The sequence below is a fragment of the Phasianus colchicus genome, chromosome 3 (genome assembly GCF_987193195.1).
Source record: "Phasianus colchicus chromosome 3, bPhaCol1.hap1.1, whole genome shotgun sequence".
NCBI lineage: Eukaryota > Metazoa > Chordata > Aves > Galliformes > Phasianidae > Phasianus > Phasianus colchicus.
In genome coordinates, this window is record NC_143438.1 from 95,405,474 (window position 1) to 95,425,719 (window position 20,246).

Here is a 20,246-nt window from a genome sequence, read left to right on the forward strand (position 1 = left end):
GTCCCGAGCGGAGCTCGGCGTCCCGCTCCTTCCCATTGGTTTACCGCCATGTCAATCACAACGCTTCTATTCTTTTATTGGCTGGTCGGAGTGTCACTCGGAGCGGCTAACCACCTCCGGCATCCTATTGGCTGAACGGAACGTCAGTCAGCGCAACGCGCCCGCCCTCCGAGCGGACCTCGCCGAGCGCACCCCATAGGCCGCAGCGCTCCGCGCGCTGATTGGCCGCCGGGGACAAAGACGGAGGGAGCGGAGCCAATCACAGGCCTGGAAGGGCGGGGCGATGGCCCCGAGACTGTGGCGACGGCCCCGGGCCCAGCGCAGGGGCGCAACCCGCCGTGTCCGCACCCCGGGGACCCGCAGCGCCCCAGTAAGGGCCGAGCGGCTCGGTCAGAGCCCTCACGGAGCGGCTCCTGCCGGAAACCTGAGCGCGTTCCCACCCGTCCCTTCGGGTTCCAGTCCGGAACCTTCCTCGCGAGCCGCGTTTCCGGTCGGATCCCATTTCCGAGCTGCCCGCTTCCGGTCGGAGCGCGTTTCCGCCCGGACCACTGAGCGGGCGGAAGTTCCGGGAGGAGGCGGCGGCCATGGCTCTGCCCGGAGCCCCGGGCCCGGCCCCGGCAGCGGCCCCCGCGCCGCCGCCTCCACCCACGGTGCTGATGGCGGTGCGGGTGGGGGTACCGCAGCCGCCCCGCGTCCCCCCGCCGCCCGCCGCCGCCCTCCGCCTGCAGCTCAGCGTGGAGCCCGCGCCTGGCGGGCAGCGCCGCTTCCGGCTCGGCCTGAGGCAGGAGGAGGCGGCAGGAGGCGCGGTGAGAGCCGGCGGGCGGGGAGGAGGGGGGGAGGAGAGGGGGCGGGTTGGGTGGGGAACCCGCAGGGCTCAGCCCGGCGCTGCCTTTCCCGGTGCTGTTGTTCCCCGGTGCTGCCCCCCCCCCGGTGCTGACTCCCCCCCCGGTGCTGCCCTCCCCCCGGTGCTGAACCCCCCCCCGGTGCTGTTGTTCCCCCGGCGCTGCCCTCCCCCCGGCGCTGTTGTTTCCGTGCTGTTGTTCCCCGGTTCCCCATGGCGTTGAATCCCCACTTCCCTCTGGCGCCGGTTCCCGAAGTCCCTTCATCCCCACTGCAGTGGCTCCCCGGTTCCCTCTGGCATTGCCCCGCCGTTCTCTACAGTGTTGGGCCGATCCCCGCTTCCCACAGTGTTGCCCCCCCCCCAGCTTGTGGCATTGGATCCCCCATTGCTCCTGATGTCAGATCCCCGCTTCCCCATGACATCAGATCTCTAGTTCCATATGGCATTGGTTCCTCAGTTCCTCATGGTGTCACCCTCCTCTTCCCCGTGGCATTGGATCCCCTCTTCCCCTGGCATTGGATCCCTGATTCCCCCTAACATTGGATCCCCTGTTCCCTATGGCACCGGCTCCCTGGTTCCCTATGGCACCAGGTCCCTGGTTCCCTGTAGCATCAGGTCCCCAGTTTCCCATAGAATCAGTCCTCAGTTCCCCATGACAGCAGCTCACCAGTTCTCTGTGGTGTTGGATCCTCAGTTCCTTATGGCATCACCCCCCTGTTCTCTATGGCATCAGATCCCCATTTCCCCATGGCCTCTGAATCCTGGTTCCCAATGGCTTTGGGTCCCCATTTCCCCATGGTATCGTGTCCCTGGTTCCCCACAGCCTCAGATCCCTGCTCTCCACATCCTTGGATCCCCGATTCCCGTCCCCGGTTCCTCGTGGCATTGGGTCCCCAGTTTTCCATGGCATTGGGTCCCCAGTTCCTCATGGCATTGGATCCCCAGTTCCCCAAAGCATCGCATCCCTGGTTCCCTGTGGCCTCGGACCCAGTGTGCTCCATGGCCTCAGTTCTCCATGGCCCCACGGCTTTGGATCCTCGTTTCCCCACAGCCTCGTATCCCCAATTTCTCACATTTTTGGGTTCCTGGTCCCCCTTGGCCTCAGGTCCCCACTTACCAATTGCATTGGGTCCCCAATTCCCCACATCCTTGGGTCCCCAGTTCCCCATGGCCTCAGGTCCCCACTTCCCCATGGCCTTGGCTCCCCACTTCCCCACGCCGTTGGCTCCGCTCTTCCTGGTGACACTGGGGTCCCTGGTTGGAGATCTTGGATCCCTTCTCCAATCTTTATGTCCCTATGAAAACATATGTGGTGCCTGGGGGTCCCTGGAGGTGGGGAGCAGGCGGTGGGTGCACCTCCTGCCCCATGGTGCCCCCAAAGCCCCACAAGCAGTGAGATGGGAGAACTGGGGTGCGAGGGGTGGGCTGTGCACCAGGAGGGACGGTGTCTCGCGTCTGTCTGTCCTGCTGTGGGGCCCAGATTGTAATGCTGAGAGCTCAGGGGCTGCTGCCAAAGCGAGGGCTCACCTTCCAAAAATAGGGCAGGGATGGCAGCGCTCCTAGGGCTAAAAAGGGAAAGAGTGGGACAGGGCGGATCGGAGCCACCCCAGCGGTTCAGTGGGGTTTTCCCATTGATTTTTTGTACCTCCCCCCCTCAGCTGTGCCTCCCTGGTGGAGCCAAGGCCGAATTGTGGTGAGCGAAGTGGTGCTGTGTGGGCAGAGCTGGGTCCTGGCAGGACAACGAGCTTTTCCTTCTGGTTGTTGTTGTTTTCAACTAACAGAGCTTCCATGACTCTGGGAGCTTTAAGTGCCTCTCCATTCCAACCCTTCTGTGGCTCTGTGATCTTGAAGGACCCTTCCAGCCCATTCCAACCATTCTTTGTCTCTGTGATCTTTAAGGACCTTTCCAACCCAACCATTCCATGGTTCTGTGATCTCTAAGGACCCTTCCAACTGTTCCATGGCTCTGTGATCCTCAAGGACCCTTCCATTATGAACATTCTTTTAAGGACCTTTCCTCCCCAACCCTTCCATAACTCTATGATCCTGAAGGACCCTTCCATCCCAAACATTCCATGGTTCTGTGATCTTTAAGGACCCTTCCAGCCCATTCTATGGACTCTGTGGACTTTAAGGACCCTTCCAACCCGACTATTCCATGGTTCTATGTCTCCATGATCTTCAAGGACCCTTCCAACCCAACTGTTTTGTGGTCTCAAGGCTCTATGACCTTCAGGGACCCTTCTAACCCAACCATTCCATGGTCCCAAGGCTCTATGACCTTCAAGAACCTTACCAATCCAACCATTCCGTGGTCCCAAAGTTTTCTGATCTTTAAGGACCCTTCCAACCCGACCATTCCATGGTTCTACGTCTTTATGATCTTCAAGGACTTTTTCCCTGCCATGACCCCTCCATCCCTCTGCCCGCAGAGCATCGCTGAGTACGACCTGAAGGACATTTCGTACACGGTGAGGAGCCCCACGTGCCACGAGCTGCTGGTGCTCGGCTCCCTGGATGAACCCATGGTGTTCAGCTTCGAGGAGGAGCGCGAGGCGCAGAAGTGGTGGACGATCGTCAGCAGTTCCCTGCGGGAGGCACAGAAAGGTTGGTGCTGCCTCTGGGCTGGGGATGCTCTCCCCTGTACTTGTGGGGTGCCCTATAGCTCTCCCCCCATAGCCCTACAGTGGCCTCTAGCCCCCTCTCAATCATTATGGGGTGCCCTATAGCTCTCCTCCCATAGCCCTGTGCTGCCCTATAGCCCCCTCTGAGTCGTTATGGGGTGCCTTGTAGTTCCCTCTCAGTAGTTGTGGGGTTCTCTGTCGCTCCCCCCAATAGCCCTGCGGTGCCCTATGGGTCCCATAATAGCTTGGGGTGCCTCATAGCCCCCCCTCAGTGGGGGTCCGCATTGATACACAGCCCGAGGCTCTGTGTGGCATGGAATTGTATCACAGACTCACATCAGGGATTGGAAGAGACCTTAAGGATCCACCCATTCCAACCCCTCTTTGGGGTCCAGTGAACTGGATTGGGTCACTCAGGATCCAGGTGGGTTCTGAATGTGTCCCCCCCAGCCCCCAGCGCTCCACCACCCTCAGCACGAAGGAGTTTTTCTCACATTGAGGTGGAACCTCCCGTGTTCCAGCTGCACCCATTGCCTCCGGTTCTGTTGTGGGCTGGCACTGAGACGAGCCCGGCTCCATCCCCATCACCCTTCACGTGTCTGTCGACACCAGGGGGGTCACCCCTGCCTCCCCTTCTCCAATCTAAAGAAGCCCCCGCTCCCTCAGCCCTTCCTCAGCACGGAGGTGCTCCACTGCCACCTCTGTAGCTCTGCTCTGCGTTCTCTCTGAACCGAGGGGCCCAAATCTGAATGCAGTACTGCAAGTGTGGTCACCCCAGGGCATGGCAGGGGAACAGGAGAACGTCTCTGGACCTCCTGCCCACCCCTCTTCCAATACACCCCAGGCCACCATTGGCCGCCTTGGCCACAAGAGCACAGTGCTGGCTCGTGGTCCTCCTTACAGAATCACAGAATGGCCAGCAAGGCTTGGAAGGGACCTCAAAGATCACGGAGCTCCAACCCCCACCAATGCAGGGCCACCAACCTCCACATCTCACAGCAGCCCAGGCTGCCCAGGGCCCCATCCAACCTGGCCCTGAACACCTCCAGGGATGGACGGGGCATCCACAGCCTCTCTGGGCAGCTGTTCCAGCACCTCACCGCTCTCACAGCAAACAACTTCCCCCAACATCCAACTGAAATCTCCCTCCCTCAATTCCAACCATTCCCTCGTCCTGCTGCCATCTCCCCTTCCCAAGAGCTGACTCCCCTCCTGTCTGTAGGCTCCCTTGAGGTGCTGAAGGCTGCAATGATTCACCCCGCAGCTTCTCTTCTCCATGCTGAACGAGCCCAGCTCCCTCAGCCCGTCTTTGTACGGAGGTGCTGCAGCCCTGCTCATCTCTGTGGCTCCTCTGGCCCCTCTCCAGCAGCTCCCTGTCCTTCTTGTCCTGGGGGCTCCAGCCCTGGACGCAGTGCTGCAGACGGGGCCTCACGAGAGCAGAGCAGAGAGGGACGATCACCTCCCTGTCCCTGCTGCCACCCCTCAGTTGTGCTGTTGGCACCGCTGGCTCCTGGTCCTCCTGCTGCCCACCAGGACCCCCAGGTCCTTTTCTTCTGCTCTCCAGCAGCTCAGTCCCCAACCTGTACTGCATGGTGCTGTCCGTGCCCACCTGCAATACTCCATGCTGCAATTATTTCAGTGTCTCCCTCCCCACCTCTCCAGCCCAGAGCTCAGTGGGTGGCAGCACGGCCCTCTGCTGCTCCCAGCTTTGTGCCATCAGCAAACTTAGTGACCGTGCGCTCCGTTCCCTCGTCCAACTCACTGATGGGGACCTGGAACGGCACGGATCACCGAGGGGCTCCTTTGGATCCAGGTTTCCGACCAGACTCCGTCCCGCTGACCACAGCTCCCTGCTTCTCCCATTCAGCCACTTCACAGCCCGCTTCCCTGCCCGACCATCCTGACCACACTCCCTCAGTTCAGCTGTGAGAGTGCTGTGGGAGACGGTGCCAAATGCTTTACTGAAATAAAGATCCACCACATCCACTGCTTGTATGGGGACAGCTGCTCTGCGCTGTCCCCTCTCTGCTCTGCTGTCCCTGCTCTTTTGTGCTGTCCCATTGCTGTGCTGTTCCGTTGCTGCTGTTGCCCCCCTCTGTCGTCCCATCTCTGCTGTGTTGTCCCCACTCTGCCATGCTGTCCCCTCTCTGTGCTGTCCATCCCTGTGCTGTCCCCTCTCTATGTTGTCCCTTCCCTGTGTCATCCCCACTCTGTCATCCCCTCTGTGCCATCGCTGTGCTGTGCTGTCCCATCCCTGCAGTGTCCCATCCCTGTGCTATCCCCTTTCTGTTGCATTGTCCCCTCCCTGCATTGTCCCCTCCCTGCCATGTCCCATCCCTGTGCTGTCCCCTCTGTGCTGCAATGTCCCATCCCTGCCATGTCCCATCCCTGTGCTGTCCCCTCTCTGCATCGTCCCATCCCTGCATCACCCCTTCCCTGCGCTGTCTCCTCTCTCCCTCATTCCCTCTCTGCTGCATCGTCCCATCCCTGCGTTGTCCATCCCATCTCTGTCATCCCCTCTCTGCTGCCTCATCCCTTCTCTGCGTTGTCCCCTCTGTATCATCCCACCTCCACGCTGTCCCGTCTCTCATGCAGTCCCTTCTCTTCCCCCAGCCTCCTCAGCCAGCACTGTGCCCACGTCCCACACTTCATCCCCGGCGACGGCGGCCGGAGCCAGCGCTGCGGATCAGGATGCAGAGGATGCTTTGGCTGCAGAGCTTTCCAACAAAGGTCGGTGGGCACTGCTGCATTCCCACCTGCAGGCCCTGCTGTGGGGCTGCCTGCCTGCAGCACCCTGTTTTGGGCCTGGGCCTGGGGGGTGGGAACTTTTCCCAAGCCGGGGTGGGGGCTGCTGGGGTCCATTGCCCAGAGTGTGACTAGCTGGGTGAAGATTTGGCCTGGTTTGCCAATGCTCACCCAACAGTTGGCCAACAGTTGACCAATGGTTGACTGATGGCTCACCAGTGGTTGACCAGTGGCTGAGCACAAGCCAGCACTGTGCCTTGTTGGCCAGGAAGACCAGTGAGACCCCAGCTTGCGTTGTCCAGAGCGTGGCCAGCTGGGTAAGGCAGAGGTCTGGCTGGCCAATGGTCACCCAACAGTTGGCCAGTAGTTGACCAGTGGTTGACTGATGACTCACCAGTGGTTGACCAGTGTTGACCACAAGCCAGCTCTGTGCCCTGGTGGCCAAGAAGGCCAGTGGGACCCTGGGGTACGTTGTCCAGAGCATGGCCAGCTGGGTGAGGGAGAGGTCTGATTGGCCAGTGGTCACCCAGTAGTTGGCCAACAGTTGACCGATGGTTGACCAATGGTTGACCAGTGTTGACCACGAGCCAGCATTGTGCCCTGGTGGCCAAGAAGGCCAATGGGACCTCAGGGTGCATTGCCCAGAGCGTGGCCAGCTGGGTAAGGCAGAGGTCTGGCTGGCCAATGGTCACTCAACAGCTGGCCAACAGTTGACCAGTGGTTGATTGATGGCTCACCAATTGTTGACCAGTGGTTGATTGATGGCTCACCAATTGTTGACCAGTGGCTGACCACGAGCCAGCACTGTGTCCTGGTGGCCAAGAAGGCTAACAAGACACTGGGGTGCATTGCCAAGAGCACAGCCAGCATGGTGAGGGAGGGGCTTGGTTGGCCAGTGATCACCCAACAGTTGACCAACATTTGACTGAAGGTTGACTGATGTTTGACCAACAGTTAGCCAGTGATTGATCAATGGCTGACAAGAGCCATCACTGTGCCCTGGTGGCCAAGAAGGCTAACAGGACCCTGGGGTGCATTGCCAGAGCATGGCCAGCAAGGCAGGGAGGGGCCTGGTTGGCCAACAGCTAGCCAATGGTTGACCAACGGTTGGTCAACGATTGATCAGTGGCTGATCACAAGCCAGCACTGTGCTCTGGTGGCCAAGAAGGCTGACAGGATGTTGGGGTACATTGCCAGAGCATGGCCAGCAAGGCAGGGAGGGGCTTGGTTGGCCAATGGTCACCCACCAGTTCGCCAGCAGTTGCGCAGTGGTTGACTAGTGGTTGACCAAAACTCGACCATTGATTGACCACAAACCAGCACTGTGCCCTGGTGGCCAAGAAGGCCAATGAGACCATCCAGAGGCCCCCTCCAACTCTATGGATCTGGGATTGTGGCTTTGATCTGCACAAGAAGCCGGAGCCCACCTGCTTCGTGTAGCTCGGCTGCAGCCTCAGGGCTCCCCTTCCCCCTTTGCAGAGGACCTGGCCCTGCAGCTGGCCCTGGCCATCCAGCACGGCGACGAGGAGGCGGCCGCACGCTGCGCCGTAGCCCTGGCCCAGCAGCAAGCCACACTGAACATCTTGCTGAAGGAGTCCAATTATCCCGAGGATGAAATCTGGTGAGCGGATCTCCCGGTGTCCCCACCCAGGCTGAGAGGGGGTCACCACCGCTCCATTCCTAATGGAGCTCGTGGGGCAGAGAAGGGCTTTTAAGCCGGAGCTGCGGTGACGGCACCAGGGCAGCGTTTCTGGAATGGGAGAGGGCAGATTGAGGTTGGAGGGAAGGAAGAAATTTGTCACTATGAGGGTGGGGAAGCAGTGGGGGTGGGCTGGTGGACTGGGGGGGCACAGATCCAGCACGAAAGTGGACAGAAATGAGGGTTCAAAGCTGTTGGTGAGACACACAGAGTGGGTGGGAGGAGAGCAGTGCTCAGGGTATGTGTGGCAGTGAGCTGCGGTTGTGGAATGATAATGGGTTGGGTTGGAAGGGTCCTTAAAGATCATAGAGCCATGGAATGGGTTGGGATTGAAGGGTCCTGAAAGGTAATAGAGTCATGGAGTTTTGGGTTGGAAGGGTCCTTACAGATCTCAAAACCATGGAATGGTTGGGTTGGCTTGGAAGGGGTCCTTAAAGAGCACAGAACCGCAGTACAGTTGGGTTGGAAGGTTGATCCTTACAGATCATTGAGCCATGAAATGGTTGAGTTGACTTGGAAGCGTCCTTAAAGACCACAGACCCACGACATGGTTGGGTTGGAAGGGTCTTTGAAGAACACAGAACAACAATACAGTTAGGTTGGAAGGGTCCTTACAGATCATAGAGGCATGGAATGGTTGAGTTGGGTTGGGAGGGTTCTTACAGATCACAGAGCCATGGAATGGTTGGGTTGGGTTGGCAGGGTCCTTACAGATTGCAGAGCCCTGGAATGGTTGGGTTGGACAGGTCCTTACAGATCACAGAGCCATGGAATGGTTGGGTTGGAAGGGTCCTTACAGATCACAGAGTCATGGAATGGTTGGGTCGAGTTGGAAGGGTCTTTACAGATCACAGAGCTGTACAATAGTTGGGTTGGGTTGGAAAGGTCCTTACAGATCACAGAGCCATGGAATGTTTGGGTTGGAAGGGCATTGCCTCTTCGCTCCATCTCCAACCCTCTGCTCCCTCTGTGCCACAGCATGAACGTCGGTGTGGAGGACGCGACCTCGTCGGCCAGCATCACACTCCTGGTGCAGCCCCACACCACCATCGCAGCACTGAAGCAGCAGGTACGGCACTGCCGGCTCCCAGCACGGCGTGGCACACGGCTGGGGGTCTCAGGGTTCCAATCCTATTCTCAGAAATGGCCACTGCCATCACCATGTGATGTCCCACGAGCCCGGCCAGCAGCGGCGCCAGTTCTCTCTGTCAGTTCATGGCAGGGAAATTTTTTGGAGAAAGAAAGATGTAAGAATCCATGCGTGATAACGTAGAATGAGAAGTGCAAAACTTTTTCTTTATGTAAAAGCGTAGAACTGTAGAATGGTCTGGGTTGGAAAGGTCCTCAAAGATCATGGAATCATGGAATCGTAGCATGGTGGGCTGTGTTGGAAGGGTCCTCAGATAGTCATAGGATCATGGAATCATAGCATGGCCTGGGTTGGAAAGGTCCTCAAAGATAATAGAATCATGGAATCATAGCATGGCCTGGGTTGAAAAGGTCATCAAAGATAATAGAATCACGGAATTGTGGAATCATGGAATTATAGCATGGCCTGGGTTGGAAAGCTCCTCAAAGGTCTTGGAATCATGGAATAACAGCATGGCCTGGGTTGGAAAGGTCCTCAGAGATAACAGAATCATGGAATCATAGCATGGCCTGGGTTGAAAAGGTCCTCAGAGATCATGGACTCATGGAATCATGGAATCATAGCATGGCCTAGGTTGGAAAGCTCCTCAAAGATCATGGAATCATGGAATCCTAGAATGGCCTGGGTTGCAAAGGAGCACAATGCTCATCAGTTCCAACCCCCTGCTGTGTGCAGGGTCTCCAGCCAGCAGCCCAGGCTGCCCAGAGCCACATCCAGCCTGGCCTCAAATGCCTGCAGGGATGGGGCATCCACAGCCTCCTTGGGCAACCTGTTCCATTGCCTCACCACCCTCTGTGGGAAAATGTCACAGAGCCATGGGATGGTTGGGTTGGAAGGGTCCTTGAAGATCATAGAGCCAAGGAATGGTTGGGTTGGATTGGGTTGGGTTGGGTTGGAAGGGTCCTTACAGATCACAGAATCACAGAACCATGGAATGGTTGGGTTGGAAGGGTCCTTAAAGATCACAAAGTCATGGAATGGTTGGATTGGGTTGGAAGGGTCCTCATTGGGTTCTCATGGGCCAACTTCTCAGCCTGTCCACGTCTCTGGATGGTTCCCCTCCCCCCAACTGCGCCACCATCACAACGCGACGTCCCCTTATCGCCCCTCTTCCCCACGGACCCGTGTAGAATCATAGAATCACAGAACCATAGAATTGCTCAGGTTGGAAAAGGTCTTCAAAATCACCGACTCCAACCACAACCCAACCATACTGCCCTACCTCCAACAAGCCACTGCTAAACCACGGCCCTGAGCGCCTGGCTCCAATCTGTAGGAGGGAGAGGAGGTTCTTTTAATGCATGTCGACCCCACGGTGACATTAAGACACAACGGGTCAAATGCTGGTCTGAGCAGTTTATTGCAAATCCTCATTGCTTAGGGAGATGGGGAAGGGGAAGGGGAAAGGGAAGGGAAGGAGAAGGGACAGGGACAGGGAAGGGGAAGGGGAAAGGGAAGGGAAAGGAAAGTGGAAGGGAAAGGAAGGAAAGGAGAAGGGACAGGGAAGGGGAAAGGGAAAGGGAAAAGGAAAAGGAAAGAGAAAGAGAGAAAGAGAAAGGAGAGGAGGGGAGAGGAGGGGGAAGGGGAAGGGAAGGAAAAGGAAAGGGAAGAGGAAGGGAAGGGAAAGAAAAGAAAAGAAAGGAGAGGGGAGAAGAGGAGAGGAGAGGAGAGGAGAGGAGAGGAGAGGAGAGGAGAGGAGAGGAGAGGAGAGGAGAGGAGAGGAGAGGAGAGGAGAGGAGAGGAGAGGAGAGGAGAGGAGAGGAGAGGAGAGGAGAGGAGGGGAGGGGAGGGGAGGGGAGGGGAGAGGAGGGGAGAGGAGAGGAGAGGAGAGGAGAGGAGAGGAGAGGAGAGGAGAGGAGAGGAGAGGAGAGGAGAGGAGAGGAGAGGAGAGGAGAGGAGAGGAGAGGAGAGGAGAGGAGAGGAGAGGAGAGGAGAGGAGAGGAGGGAAAGGGGAAAGGGAGGGGAAGGGAAAGGAGGAGAGGAGGGAGGAGAGAGGAAGGGAGGAGAGGGGAGGGAAAGGAGAGAAGGGGAGAGGTGGGGAAGGGAAGGAAAAGGAAAGGAAAGGGAAAGGGAAGGAGAAGGGGGAGAGGAGGGGAGAGAAAGGAAAGAGGAGAGGAGGGGGGGAGAGGAGAGGAGAGGAGGTGGTTGGTAGCTCAGACGACCTTCAGTAGAGATGGGTCATCAGGAGTTGTTCAGTTGGCAACAACTTTGACTCCTTTCCAATGGCAGCACAACCTGACTCACAGGTCCCAGGTGGTGCAGTCAGCTCCTTTTGGAGCGGCAGCTTCTGGCTTTGGGATCTCAGCAGGAACTCCTTTTGTTCCCACCTTCTGGGCCTTGCCAGCAGATAAGAGGGAGCAGGGGGGCTTCAACCTGTACCTTCACAGCATGCAGTGCTATCATCCCCCAGCCTCCCATAGCGAGCTGGTTGGAGTTATTTGCTCACAGGTCACATCTTCCTCCAGCAAACACTGCTCAGCACTCTGTTCTGAAGGCAGACAGCTCCAAAGAAATGTTTTCAGATGTCCACAGAGTGCTGTTAATTGCCACACAGGGACACCCACAATCGGCTCGTCAGAACAAATAGCTCTGAAAGCAGCTTTGAGCCAAAAACAAAGAAGGGTTTGGGCAGCATCACATCCAGGCAGATGTAAACACAGCCAGGGATTGAAGAGAGCAATAAGGTCTCCCCTCAGCTTCCTCTTCCTCAGACCATACAGCCCCAGTTTCCCTCACAGGAAATGTTCTCCTGGCCCTTCCCCAGCCTTGCTGCCCTTTGTTGGACCTGCTCAGGGTCCTCTCTGTATGGAGGTGCCCAAAACTGAACACAGCTCTCAAGGTGAGGCCAACAGCAGGGCAGGATGACTTCCAGTCCTGCTCACAGAATCAGAATCACCAAGGTTGGAAAAGACCTACAAGATCATCCAGTCCAACCATCCACCCATCACCAATGGTGCTCAGTAAACCACGGCCCTCAACACAACATCCAAACGTTCCTACAAAATCCAAACGTTCCTACAAACGTTCCATAGGGCTCCATAAGACCCACACTGCCCCATAGGGACCCACAGTGCCCCATAGGGCTCCACAGAGACCCACACAGAATCACAGCATCACCGAGGTTGGAAAAGACCTTCAAGATCATGCAGCCCAACCATCCACCCATCACCAACAGAACTCACTGAATCACGTCCCTCAACACAACATCCAAATCAAAATCCAAACGTTCCTTGAACGCTCACCATTCCTGATCCCAGCCAGGATGCCACTGGCCTTCTTGGCCGCCAGGGCACACTGCTGGCTCACACTCAGCCCACTGCCCATCAGCACACCCAGCTCCCTTTCCATCGGGCAGCTTTCAGCCACTCCTCCCCAAGCCTGTAGGGTTTTCTTGGGGTTGTTGTGATCAAAATGCAGGACCCGACACTTGGCCCTATTGAAACTCATGCAGTTAGCCTCTGCCCATCGATCCAGTCTGTCCAGGTCCCTCTGCAGTGCCTTTAGGTTGGATGTGAGGGGGAAGTTGTTTGCTGTGAGAGCGGTGAGGTGCTGGAACAGCTGCCCAGAGAGGCTGTGGATGCCCCGTCCATCCCTGGAGGTGTTGGAGGCCAGGTTGGATGGGGCTCTGGGCAGCCTGAGCTGCTGTGAAATGTGGAGGTTGGTGGCCCTGCATTGGTGGGGGTTGAAGCTTTGTGATCCTTGAGGTCCCTTCCAACCCTGGCCATTCTATGATTCTGTGATTCTGTGAGGTTGGTGGCCCTGTGTGTGTCTGAAGGGTTGGAGCTTCTTGATCCTTGGGGTCCTTTCCAACCCAGGCCATTATATGGTTCCATGATTCTCCTCTCTGTCAGACCACCGCTCCTTCCCAAATTGATGCTGTGTGCCATCACTGAGGATGCACTCAGTGCCCTCATCCCGGACATCCCCGGCTGCTCCTGCATCTCACAGCCATCTCTGAGCCAAAATCTCCGCACGACACTCCCTCTAACTGAGCTCCACCTCCCCCTCTGCCACCCTCAGGTGTTCCAGGACTATGGTTTCCACCCCCTGGTCCAGAGGTGGATCATCGGGCAGTGCCTGTGCGTGGATGAGCGCACGGTTTGGTCGTACGGCGTCCGGCGCGACGGCGACGCGGCCTTCCTGTACCTGCTGTCGGCCAAAGGCGCCGAGCTGACGCGGCAGCGCTACGACGAGGAGCAGGCAAAGCTCCTCCTCGCCTCCATCGCTTCCGTGGGGGACGGAGCCCAGGAGCGGCGGAAGTACGGCACGGTGCCCGGCGCCACGGGGAGGAGAGGTGCGATGGCAGCCAGCGCTGGGGGTGGTACAGGTCCTGAGTGGGTCGGAACATAGGGGAGGTGAAGGGTGTTTGAGGTGGAAGGGTCCTTAAAGACTGTAGAAAAATTGAGTGGTTGGGATGAAAGGGGCTGGAGAGGTGACAGAACCATGAGACGGTGGGGTTGGAAGGGATTGGAAGCATGGTTGGGTTGGAAGGGTCCTTAAAGATCACAGAACAATGGGATGGTTGGGTTGGAAGCGTCCTTAAAGACCACAGAACAATTGAGCGGTTGGGAAGGGGCTGGAGAGGAGACAGAACCATGGGACTGTTGGGATGGAAGGGTCCTTTTGGATCATAAAAACATGGGATTATTGTGTGGGTCCTTAAATGTCACAAGACCATAGATTGGTTGGTTTGGAAGGGTCCTTATAGGTCACAGAACCATGGAATGCTTGGGGTGGTAGGGTCCTTAAAGGTCACAGAACCATGGAATGCTTGGGGTTGGAAGGGATTGGAAGCATGGTTGGGTTGGAAGGCTCCTTAAAGATCATATAGACATGGAATGGTTGTGTTGGAAGGGCCCTTCAAGGTCACAGAACCATGGGATGGTTGTAATAGAAGAGTCCTGAAATATCACAGAATCATGGCATAGAAGAGATTGGAAGCATGATTGAGAAGGAAGGGTCCTTAAAGATCACAGAGCCATGGGATGGTTGGGATGGAAGGGTCCTTTTAGATCACAAAAACAAGGGATTACTGTGTTTGAAGGGTCCTTAAAGGCTGTAGAACAATTGAGTGGTTGGGATAGAAGGGGCTGGAGAGGTGACAGAACCATGGGATGGTGTAGTTGGAAGGGTCCTTGAAGATCACAGAACAATGGGATGGTTGGGGTGGAAGGGTTTGGAAGGCCACAGAAACATGCGATGGTTGGGATGGAAGGGTCTGGAAAGGTCACAGAACCATGGAATGTCTGGGGTGAAGGGTCCTTAAAGGTCACAGAACCATGGGACTGTAGGGATGGAAGGGTCTGGAAAGGTCACAGAATCATGGAATGGTTGGGATGGAAGGGTTTGGAGAGGTCATAGATCCATGGAATGGTTGGGATGGAAGCGTCCTTAAACGTCACAGAACCATGGGATGGTTGCTTGGAAGGTTCCTTAAAGGTCACAGAACCATGGGACTGTTGGGATGGAAGGGTCCTTAAAGGTCACGGAACCATGGAATGGCTGGGATGGAAGGGTCCTTAAAGGTCACAGAACCATGGAATGGCTGGAGTGAGGGGTCCTTAGAGGTCACAGATGCATGGAATGGTTTGTTGGAAGGGTCCGTGAAGTTCAGAGAACCACTGAATTAATGAATTGGAAGGGTCCTTAAAGGTCACAGACCAATTGGACTGTTGGGATGGAAGGGTCCTTAGAGGTCACAGAACCTTGGAATGGTTGGGGTGGGAGGGTCTGGAAAGGTCACAGAACCATGGGACTGTTGGGATGGAAGGGTCCTTAAATGTCACAAGACCATGGAATGGTTGGGATGGAAGGGTCCTTAAAGGTCATAGAACAATGGGATGGTTGGGGTGGATCACAAAAGCATGGGATTGTGTTTTAAGGGTCCTTAAAGACCATAGAACAAATATAGCTGGAATGGAAGGGTATGGAAAGGTTACAGAACCCTGGGATGGTGGTGTTGGAAGTGATTGGAAGCATGGTTGAGAAGGAAGGGTCCTTAAAGATCACAGAACCGTGGGATGGTTGGGATGGAAGGGTCCTTTTAGATCACAAAAACATGGGATTATTGTGTTAGAAGGTTCCTTAAAGGCCATAGAACAACTGAGTGGTTGGGTTGGAAGAGTCTGGAAAGGTGACAGAACCATGGAATGTTTGGTCACAGAATCATGGAATGGTTGGATTGGAAAGGTCTGGAAAGGTCACAGAACCATGGAATGTTTGGGGTGGAAGGGTCCTTACAGGTCACAGAACATGGAACTGTTGGGATGGAAGGGGCTGGGGAGGTGACAGAACCACGGGATGGTTGGGTTAGAAGGGTCTGAAAGGCCACAGAAGCATGGGACTGTTGGGATGGAAGGGTCCTTACAGGTCACAGAACCATGGAATGGTTGGGATGGAAGGGTCCTTAAAGGTCACAGAAGCATAGAATGATTGGTCACAGAATCATGGAATGCTTGGGATGGAAGGGTCTGGAAAGCTCATAGAGCCATGGAATGGTTGGGATGGAAGGGTCTGAAAACGTAAGTGGCTCAGCCTTCCTGAGGAGCAAAAAGCTGCTGGCTGGACGTGGGGGTTTCCTCATCCTTACTTGTGGGCTTTGTGGGTATTTTCTGAAAGCACCACGAGCTGGCCAGGCAAACTCTACCTTAAATCTTTTCAAGAAGGATTCACGCTTCCGGTTTGTAATTCGAGTGCTTAGGAACTTCAAGCAAAGTGCAGAGTTTTGCACTTGGGCCGGAGGAATCCCAGGCATTTATACAGACTGGAAGGAGCAGTGCTTGAGAGCAGCCCTGCGGAGAAGGAGCTGGGGGTCCTGGTGGGTGAAAAACGGAACGTGAGGCAGCAGTGTGCTCCTGCAGCTCGGAGAGCAAATGGGATCCTGGGCTCCATCGGCAGAGGGGTGGCAGCAGGGACAGGGAGGTGATCGTCCCTCTCTGCTCTGCTCTCGTGAGGCCCCGTCTGCAGCACTGCGTCCAGGGCTGGAGCCCCCAGGACAAGAAGGACAGGGAGCTGTTGGAGAGGGGCCAGAGGAGCCACAGAGATGAGCAGGGCTGCAGCACCTCCGTACAAAGACAGGCTGAGGGAGCTGGGCTCGTTCAGCATGGAGAAGAGAAGCTGCGGGGTGAATCAGTGCAGCCTTCAGCACCTCAAGGGAGCCTACAGACAGCAGGGGAGTCAGCTCTTGGGAAGGGGAGATGGCAGCAGGACAAGGGGATGGTTGGAATTGAGGGAGGGAGATTTCAGTTGGATGTGAGGGGGAAGTTGTTTGCTGTGAGAGCGGTGAGGTGCTGGAACAGCTGCCCAGAGAGGCTGTGGATGCCCCGTCCATCCCTGGAGGTGTTGGAGGCCAGGTTGGATGGGGCTCTGGGCAGCCTGGGCTGCTGTGAAATGTGGAGGTTGGTGGCCCTGCCTGTGGTGGGGGTTGGAGCTTCGTGATCCTTGAGGTCCCTTCCAACCCAACCATCCTGTGATTCTATGATTCTATGAAAAGGTCACAGAACCATGGAATGCCTGGGGTGAAGGGTCCTTACAGGTCAAAGAACCATGGAATGGTTGGTTTGTAAGGGTCTGGAAGGTCACAGAACCATGGAATGTTTGGTCACAGAACTGTGGAATGGTTGGGATCGAAGGGTCTGGAAAGGTCATAGAGCCAGGGAATGGTTGGGGTGGAAGGGTCCTTAAAGGTCATGGAACCATAGGATTGTTGGGATGGAAGGGTCCTTAAAGGTCACAGAAGCATGGGACTGTTGGGATGGAAGGGTCTGGAAAGGTCACAGAACCATGGAATGGTTGGCTTTGAAGGGTCTGAAATGCCACAGAACCATGGGACTGTTGGGACGGAAGGGTCCTTAAAGGTCACGGAACCGTGGAATGGCTGGGATGAAAGGGTCTGGAAAGTTCACAGAACCATGGAATGGTTGGGTTGGAAGGGTTTGGAGAGGTCATAGAGCCGTGGAATGGTTGGGATGGAAGGGTCCTTCAAGGTCACAGAACTGTAGAATAATTGGGGTGAAAGAGTCTGGAAAGGTCACAGAGCCATGGAATGGGTGGGGGTAAAGGGTCTGAATGGCCACGGAACCATGGGACTGTGGGGAAGGAAGGGTCCTTAAAGGTCATAGAACCTTGGAATGGTTGGGGTGGGAGGGTCTGGAAAGGTCACAGAACCACTGGACTGTTGGGATGGAAGGGTCATTAAAGGTCACAGAACCATGGAATGGTTGGGATGGAAGGGTCCGTAAAGGTCACAGAACCATTGGACTGTTGGGATGGAAGGGTCCTTACAGGTCACAGAACCATGGAGAGTCTGGGGTGAAGGGTCCTTAGAGGTGAAAGAACCATGGAATGGTTGGGGTGGACAGGTCTGGAAAGGTCACAGAAGCATGGAATGGTTTGGATGGAAGGGTCTTGAAAGCTCATAGAGCCATGGAATGGCTGGGATGGAAGAGACTGCAAAGGTCACGAAACCATGGGACTGTAGGGATGGAAGGGTCATTAAAGGTCACAGAACCATGGAATGGTTGGGATGAAAGGGTCCTTCAAGGTCACAGAACCATGGAATGGTTGGTCAGAGAGTCATGGAATGGTTTGGATGGAAGGGTCCTTAAATGTGGCAGAACCATTGGACTGTTGGGATGGAAGGTCCTTAAAGGTCACGGAACCCTGGAATAGCTGGGATGGAAGGGTCCTTAGAGGTCACAGAACCATGGAATGGTTGTGTTGGAAGGGTCCTTGAAGTTCAGAGAACCTCTGAATTAATGAATTGGAAGGGTCCTTAAAGGAAGGGTCCTTAAAGGTCACAGACCAATTGGACTGTTGGGATGGAAGGGTCCTTAGAGGTAACAGAACATGGGAATGGTTGGGGTGGAAGGGTCTGGAAAGATCACAGAACCATGGGACTGTTGGGATGGAAGGTCCTTAGAGGTCACGGAACTATCGAATGGCTGGGATGGAAGCGTCCTTAGAGGTCACAGAGCCATGGAATGGTTAGGGTGGAAGGGTCTGAAAAGGTCACAGAACCGTGGAATGGCTGGGATGCAACGGTCCTTAAAGGTCACAGACCCATGGAATGGTTGGTCAGAGAACCATGGAATGGTTGGGATGGAAGGGTCTGGAAAGGTCACGGAACCATGGAATGGCTGGGGTGGAAGGGTCCTTAAAGGTCACAGAACCATGGAATGGTTGGTTTGGAAGGGTCTTAAAGGCCACAGAACCATGGGACTGTTGGGATGGAAGGTTCTTAAAGGTCATGGAACCATGGAATGGCTGGGATGGAAGGGTCTGAAAAGGTCACAGAACCATGGAATGTCTGGAGTGAAGGGTCCTTAAAGGTCACAGATGCATGGAATGGTTGTGTTGGAAGGGTCCTTGAAGTTCAGAGAACCTCTGAATTAATGAATTGGAAGGGTCCTTAAAGATCACAGAACCATGGAATGGTTGGGGTGGAAGAGTCCTGAAAGGTCATCGAGCCATGGGATGGTTTGGATTGGAAGGGAAGTTGACAGTTGTACAGCCAAATTTTTGGTTGGGATAGAAGTGTCCTTAAGTTTTACAGAACTGTGGGATGCTTGGGTTGGAAGGGCCTTTAAAGATGACAGAGCTATGGAAGATTTTGTTTGGAAAGGTCCTGAAAGGTCATAGTAGCATGGAGTGGTTGGGTTTGGTTGTCTTGGAAGGGTCCTTAAGGGTCACAGAACCACAGCATGGTTTGGTTGGAAGGGTCCTTAAAGTTCACAGAACTGCAGAATGGGTTGGGTTGGAAGAGTCCTTAAAGATCACAGGGCTGGGGAATGATTGGGATGGAAGAGTCCTGCCCGAAAGGTCACAGGGACATGAACTGGGTTGGGTTGGAAGGGTCCTGAAGGATCATAGAACCATGGGATGGGTTGGGTTGGAAGGGTCCTTGAAGATTGTAGAACTACAAGGTGATTGGTTTGGAAGGGTCCTTAAAGGTTCTATAGAACCTGGGAATGGATTGTGTTGGGGTGGAGCTTAAAGATCATATAGCCAGGGAATGGTTGGGTTAGAAAGGTCCTTAACGGTCACAGAACCACAGGGTGGTTGGGGTGAAGAGTCCTTCAAGATCACAGAGCCAGACAGTAGTTGGATTGGAAGAGTGCAGAAAAGAGATATGAGATGGATTGGGTTGGAAGAGTGCTTGAAGACTGTGGGACCACAGAATGGCTGGGTTGTAAGGGTCCTGGAAGGTCATAGAGCTATGGGATCAGTAGGATTGGAAGGGTCCTGAAAGGTCATAGAGACATGGAATGGTTGGGTTGGAAGGGTTCCTAAAGATCATAGAGCCATGGGTTGGATTGAAAGAGTCCTTAAAGATCATAGATCCTAAGGAGGGGGGGTTGGGAGGGTCCTAAAAGGTCATAGAGCCATGGGATGATTGGGTTGGAAGGGTCTGAAAGGTCATAGAACCATGGGATGGTTGGGGTGGAAGGGTCCTTTAAGGTCACAGAACCATTGGGATTGTTGGGATGGAAGGGTCTGGAAATATCACAGAATCATGATATGATTGGGTTGGAAGAGTCCTGAAAGGTCATGGGCCCATGGCATCATTAGATTGGAAAGGTCCTAAAAGGTCATAGAGCCACAGGATAATTGGGTTGGAAGGGTCCTGAAAGGTCATAGAACCATGAGATGATTGAGTTGGAAGGTTCCCAGAAGGTCATAGAGCCATGGGATGATTGTGTTGGAAGAGTCCTGAAAGGTCATGAAGCCATGGAATGATTGGGTTGGAAGGGCCCTAAAAGGTCATAGGACCACGGGATGATTGGGTTGGAAGGGCCCTAAAAGGTCATAGGACCACGGGATGACTGGTTGGAAGGGTCCTGAAAGATCATAGAGCCACGGAAGGTGCCGTGCAGAAGGGCTCCATGGGACGGCGCACTTGGGCTCCGCGTGCCGATGCCTGGTGTTGTGGGAGGACGGCGCTGCTCTGTGCCCAGCCCGGTGCAGCTCGGCTCCGTCACGGCGCCGTCACGCGGTCGTTTGTCCCGCAGCCAACAGGCAGATGGACGTTGGTGAGATCAGCCACCACCTGGACACCATGCAGATCGGTGACATTTTCAGCCACCAGACGGCGTCCGCCGCCACTTCTCTGCCCTCACCGGTGCCGGTAGGTGCCACCACGTCCCCCTCATCCCCAGGGTGCACCCCGGTGATGGCCGCCGCCGGTGC

At 55.5% G+C, this 20,246-nt stretch overlaps 1 protein-coding gene across 2 annotated transcripts in view; it reads left to right on the forward strand.

Moving 5' to 3' along the window:
• The first annotated feature begins 237 nt into the window (after positions 1 to 237).
• Positions 238 to 20,246, forward strand: part of SHARPIN (SHANK associated RH domain interactor) — a 29,388-nt gene continuing 9,379 nt past the window's right edge. The window contains exons 1-7 of one of the 2 annotated variants that reach the window (XM_090138245.1): positions 238 to 370; positions 3,274 to 3,448; positions 6,079 to 6,195; positions 7,690 to 7,831; positions 8,888 to 8,978; positions 13,080 to 13,353; positions 20,069 to 20,184. In XM_090138245.1, the coding sequence (XP_089994371.1) occupies positions 284 to 370; positions 3,274 to 3,448; positions 6,079 to 6,195; positions 7,690 to 7,831; positions 8,888 to 8,978; positions 13,080 to 13,353; positions 20,069 to 20,184 (1,002 nt within the window). In that variant the 5' untranslated portion in view covers positions 238 to 283. Of the gene's footprint in view, positions 371 to 567; positions 807 to 3,273; positions 3,449 to 6,078; positions 6,196 to 7,689; positions 7,832 to 8,887; positions 8,979 to 13,079; positions 13,354 to 20,068; positions 20,185 to 20,246 lie in introns of those variants that run through there. The other variant, XM_031609465.2, reaches the window with a different exon arrangement.